At 38.6% G+C, this 5,774-nt stretch overlaps 1 protein-coding gene across 5 annotated transcripts; it reads right to left on the reverse strand.

Annotated features, from left to right (window-relative positions):
• Positions 1-5,326, reverse strand: LOC113349969 (myosin-binding protein 3-like). 5 transcript variants are annotated; one of them, XM_026594018.1, is made up of 5 exons: positions 5,179-5,326; positions 2,418-4,199; positions 2,200-2,322; positions 709-2,099; positions 1-487 (listed from the first exon to the last, which is right to left on the reverse strand). In XM_026594018.1, exons 2-4 carry the CDS (start codon positions 4,063-4,065, stop codon positions 736-738), a joined length of 3,135 nt encoding a protein of 1,044 aa, XP_026449803.1. In that variant the 5' UTR covers positions 4,066-4,199; positions 5,179-5,326; the 3' UTR covers positions 1-487; positions 709-735. The 5 variants fall into 5 exon arrangements, with proteins under 5 accessions (XP_026449803.1, XP_026449804.1, XP_026449800.1 ...); XM_026594019.1 differs by having other exon boundaries at positions 709-2,090; positions 2,200-2,325; XM_026594015.1 differs by having other exon boundaries at positions 2,200-2,325; positions 5,179-5,325.
• Positions 5,327-5,774: the final 448 nt, after the last annotated feature.

Raw genomic sequence — 5,774 nt, forward strand, 5'->3', positions numbered from 1 at the left:
TTGCAACAACAAAGTCCTTAATTAAACAAGAGAAGCAAGGGCAAGGAAACTCCAGCCTTCACATATTAATCGACTATATTTACAAACCCAAAAAAACCAAGCCTTCTACAATTTCTGCCTACTTATCAGGTCAAGCTTTCTACATTTCGATCACTTATATTGTCCTGTCAATACAATCAATACAAAACCCCACCTTCCCACAAACAGCCTACAACCAAAACTAGCGAGAACGTAGACAGCTGAACTTAACGAATAAAATGAAGCTATCTGAACTAAAAATTTAAAAGGAGAACCACATAGGCTCTTTTGCTGCATGACATTTTGAAGGAGATAAAAGTTCAGTTCTGTACAGGAATATAGACTTCACTACAACAGGCCCTCATAGTGCAGCAGAACAATCCCACTCTTTAGTAGGTCTTGTTCTGCGATTATATAGTTCTGTCCTCTAAAGGTATTTCCATTTTCGTCCTTCGCATTCAGCGGGTACCTGAAACATCAAAGATTCATCATAATGGTTAACAACTTTTATTTAATTAAAACTAAAATTACGCGAAATTCTATACTTTAGCTCTTCGGAATAGAGTTAAAAATAAGGTTGGGATACCACATCATCAAATTGCCAGTAGAATTGAATCGAAAGAACAGATGGCGGTTAGTCCGTTACTAAAATCAACAAGTAGATAAATAAATTGTTCAAAAGAGTTGTACCTTTAAGATGATAAAAGATGAAATTGATCAGGTAACAGCCTGTTCTATTCTTTTTGTCCCAATCCTGCGTAATTCGCGCAGGTGATGAGCTATCTCCTGAACAAACTGCATTCCTTCTCCACTTTTTCGAAGTGCATTTATAGTGTGTTTGACAAAAGTCCGATCTTCTTCAAGTGCTTCCAATCTCTCATTCAGTTCTGCAACTTCGTTTTCGAGAGAGACTAAATCTGCATCTCTATCTGCAGTGGACTCTTTCTGTGGATAAGAGTCAGAATGATGATTTTCTTTGCTTAAGAGCTGGTCATTACCAGCTGGTGAGTTGGAGCTTTCTTCAACAGAAATTTCCCCTATATATGTAGAGCCCTTATTCCCCAAAGACTCATTCTCTTCCAAATGACCGTTCTGTAGGGATGAACTATTCACTCCGTGACATTCTTCACCTAAATATCCACTATGAGACTTGTTTGCATAAACTTTGTTACTCAACAATAAATTGAGCCGTGTCTCCAACTTCTTTAAACATCGAGTAATGTATAATTTTTCATCTTCAAATTCAGACAAAGAATCCTTAATGAGGCTAGTATACCCAACTCTTGCATCAATTTCCCCAGGTTTATTTCCATCCTTAGATTTCTCGCTAAGCAAGAGGTTATTAGGAAGATTGCTGCAATTAACATCAGACTGCTCAATTTTCATATCTCCCCCACCCAAATCATGCCATGAATCCTGAATTGCATCAATATCTGGGAACTTTATCCTATAAATGTCAAGCTCCTCTTCCAGATCTTGGATATCTTTCTCTCTTTCAGCAAGGAGATCATTTGCTTTTTGGAGCGCATCTACATCATATTCAGCTTGCTCTTCCATCATCCTTAGGTATTGTAGGGCTTCCATATGAAGTGATGCCTTTTCCTCCTGCAACCTAGTAATCATGGCCATAGCCTGATTCGCAGCAACTGCGGAAGCATTTCTTTCTTCTTCTAATTCCTTGTACAAAGCATTCATGGATTTCCTGTCATGCTCAATCTGCCGCTTCAACCGATCAATCACACTCTCGCCATCAATCTCACTCACAACACTTCCATCTAAAGACTCGATCCCAGATTCGTATCTGTCGAGTGCCCTTGGACTCATGTCATTTGAAGATGATTCAACTCCACGAGCAGCTTGTGAGAGCAAGAGCTTCAGATCTTCATGAATTGTGGAATTCTTCGGGGTAAGTTGTTCAGCGAAAATAGTTGATATTGGATTCCCCTTATTACCAATAACCAGCTTGAGGGAATCGGTTGAATTCACTGGATTGGGAGTAGTATGTCCAGCTTCCAACTTAGGCATCTCATCGTCCTCGGTTCCATGACTCTGTCCACTATTACCAGTTTCTTCTGCATGTACTACAACAACCCCGTTCACATAAAAAGATTGTAAATAACATAGATGTATTATAATACGGCACTTAGAGAAAGGGAAAATGGGCAAAGTATTTTCACTCACGAGTGTCTGTTGCCTCGTCCTTCCGCGAACATAGACCACCTGTTGAGATTTGATCATTTTCAAACTCAGCGACTCTCTCTGTCTTGATTGTAACTGCCTGGTCGAGACCAGTTCCACTAGTATCTACTGCATTAAATCATTTCACACAACAGAAAAGTAACTACAATGTTGAAGAAGATAAGTTAACATGGACCATAATATTAAAGCGTCTAACTTACAGGTCCCCCCAGAAGCTTCAGCAACTGATTTCGCAATTTGTGTCGAAGGAATATCTTTCTGAGGGACGACTTCAGCTGGTGCAGCGGGATCATCTAGCTGTTCAGATTGATGCCAGTCAAGCTCCTCTAAACCATGACCAATAGCATCAGAAAATGCTAAAGGTGTCAAATAATTGGATTCATGAGCATCTATATTCTCATCCTGAACCAGTACTGGAAGTTCAGGTGAACCAGCTCGGACTGATACTAAAGGTGTCAAATATTCTGGTTCACCCACATCAACTTGGTCATTTGGGATTTGAACTGAAAGTAAAGGTAAACCAGCTTGTTCCGAAAATACAGGCGTCAGATAATCAGGTTCACCCGCATCAGTTTTCTCTTTCGGGATTTGTACAGAAAGTGCATGTAAAACAGGTTGATCTGAAAGAACTGGAGTCAAATAATCAGGCTCACCCACGTCAAACTTCTCTTTTGGAACTGTAACAGAAAGTGTAGACGAATGAGTTTGATCTGATAATACTGGTGTCAAATAATTGGGTTCACATGCATCAAGTTTTCCTTTCGGAACTTCAACTGAAAGGGTAGCCGAACCAGCTTGATCTGAGTGCATTGGTGCCAAACAATTATGTTCACCCGCATCAGTTTTGTCGTCTGGAACTTCCACCGCAATTGTAGGTAAACCACCTTGAGTTGAATGTAATGGTGTCAAAGAATCGGGTTCTCCCACATCAATTTTCTCATTTGGAAGATGAACCGAAAATGCAGGTGAACTAGAAATAAACTTCTTCGGGGCAAAATCATTATGTAAGATTTGTGCGGTAATGGTAGCAGATTCTGGTTGAATACAATTGGATTCAATCTCTTTACTGGGATCTTCTACATTGTGAGCCATTGTACTTGTATCATCATCGTCATCATCATCATCGTCTTCGGAGAGCGGTATCTCTGACTCAGACTCAGATGTAAGTTTGAGCTCACTGTACCCTATATGAGACAAAGCCTCAAAACTGCGACTCCGGAGATAAGAAGTTTTCAGTTGCCCCGACATCTTCTTGTTTCCTGTCTCCAAACCATCACTGTGATTAAGATGACTGTGTCCCCCTTGACCCTCAGGCCCAGCTGATTTTTTTTGGAAGAATTTTTGATCATATGCTCTTGAATTCCATGTCTCCTTGCAACAAGAACACTGCTTTTTACTAGATGGATCCTTAGGTGAATCATCCAGATGGAAACAAGATTCAAGATTACTTCCCAACTTACCAACTAAAAACCGGTTTGTTTCCAAGACAGATTTCTTCTCTGAGGTAAATGAGAAGAGGCAGCCTTCACACATATCACGTACATCAGCTAGCTTATCATGAATATGGCAGTAAACCAAAGATGAGATCTCTAGCTTATGAGCACCACAAATCAAATCCTTATAGAATCCAGGGCTTTCGTTGCCTATGACATGATCAAGCCTCGAACATAAAAGGCACGGAGTTTTCAATTTGTTGGATCGAGCAAATTTTGTCACCAAGTATGAGAACACAGCATTAACAAACAATAAGAAAATCAACAACCACTCATGAAATGCAGAAGCTAAACCAGCTGAGAAACCCCTTGAACCTTTCTGTAGTTTAACAGATGGAGCTGTCTTTGTATCCATATCACGTAGAATTACTCCACCATCTAAGCAAGTTCTAGAAATAGAGATTTAAAGATGGAAACAAATGTCGGTAACTTAAAAGGACACAAATCCCAGCCCAACCACAGTTGCGAAGATGAAGTCTGAAATTAACCCTGAGAGCATCGAGAAGCAAATCACATTACAATCTCAACAAATTATATAAACAGCTAAGAAGCAACCAAAAGAAGTTAAAACATGAAAACACATCCAAAAGCAAATATCAGAAACTAGGAGCTTAGAATATCAAGAAAAGCTTAATACGATATAAGGAATGACACAGTTAACATGAAATGCCAAAACCCAATTCTCAAATAATCACTCCCCAATGGAAACAAGGTACAATCATTTAGAGCCCTAAATGCTAATCTCAATACAATGACTCCACAAGGGAAGATAATCCAATTTCCTAGAGAGCATTATTAAAACCATGAACAGACCAACTAAGTGAACTTAGGAGGAGGAACAACAACCACCATTTTCTCTAGAAGTATATCAGAACAAACACATTAAGTTAAAATTCTGAAGATGCAAAACAGAACCCATTTCTCACACAAGACAAAAGAAGTGGCAAAAGAATTACAAACAGACAATCTGAAGATACAAAAAAATAATCCATTTTTCATGGAACATAACAAAATCACCTTTGCAGTTTAATCATAGAACTACGACATTCTAATTCAAAACCCACAATTTGAAAATTACAAAATGAATACATGGGGATCAACAATATTTTCAAAAACATAACCTACCTTGATTAGCACAGAAATCTATACACATGGTTGGCATTTGATGAAAAAACCATCATAAACAGATAGATTTGATTCCAAATTATCACAAGAGCAGCCATAAACCTAATCCAAGCTTGAATCTTTCATTCCAGATCTATGACTAAAATTCTCCAAATTAAAAAACAATAATGTAATGATTCAAAAAGAAGTTGGTAGCACGACCTTAAAGAGATACCATCCATATGACCAATGATGATGACAAACGCATAAAATTCCAATCATAACATGTAAAATTGGGAATTCGATAAAGTAAAACTTTAAAAAAAAGAGGCTACAATTGGAAACAAATGGAGGGTATAATTACCTCTTCTGGAACATGTTGGGAGAAAAGGTAGTAGTATCAAAGAAGAAAACATTAATTCCCGGACCAAACAAACAAAATACTTCAGAATAACCAACTGACATTTCTAATACGGTTGACTGAATTGTTACCATAGGGATGGAAAACGGGGGCAACCAGCCCATTTGTAATGTAGAATGCCATGTGGGTGGGAAGGAGTCCCATCCGTATATTTAAGAATCCAGGAATCCTATTTTAGAGGGCTCCAACCAAATGGTTTGGAGTATTTAAATGTCTTAACTGAAGATAAGGGGTCATTCAATCGGTAACAAAAGTTTAAAGATATTATAGTTACCAAAACCCAGTGAGACTGTGAGAGGTTAAAAGTGCGCTTCTGTGGTTTCTGAATGTGAGTTACACAGTCTTCGCCTAAACCACGCACGGCGGCCTTTCAAAGGTTGTTTCAGTCAGAGGAGATGCTAGGATTGGTCTTAGGGAGGGAAGCAGACGAAGAGAGTGACCAGAGAATTCTAGGGTTTGAAGAAGAATTGCTCTGAAAGTTTTATGAGAAAGATCATGTTAGCTTGGAGAAATAATTGACCTATTTATAGCTGAATTCT

Source organism: Papaver somniferum, chromosome 2 (genome assembly GCF_003573695.1).
Source record: "Papaver somniferum cultivar HN1 chromosome 2, ASM357369v1, whole genome shotgun sequence".
NCBI lineage: Eukaryota > Viridiplantae > Streptophyta > Magnoliopsida > Ranunculales > Papaveraceae > Papaver > Papaver somniferum.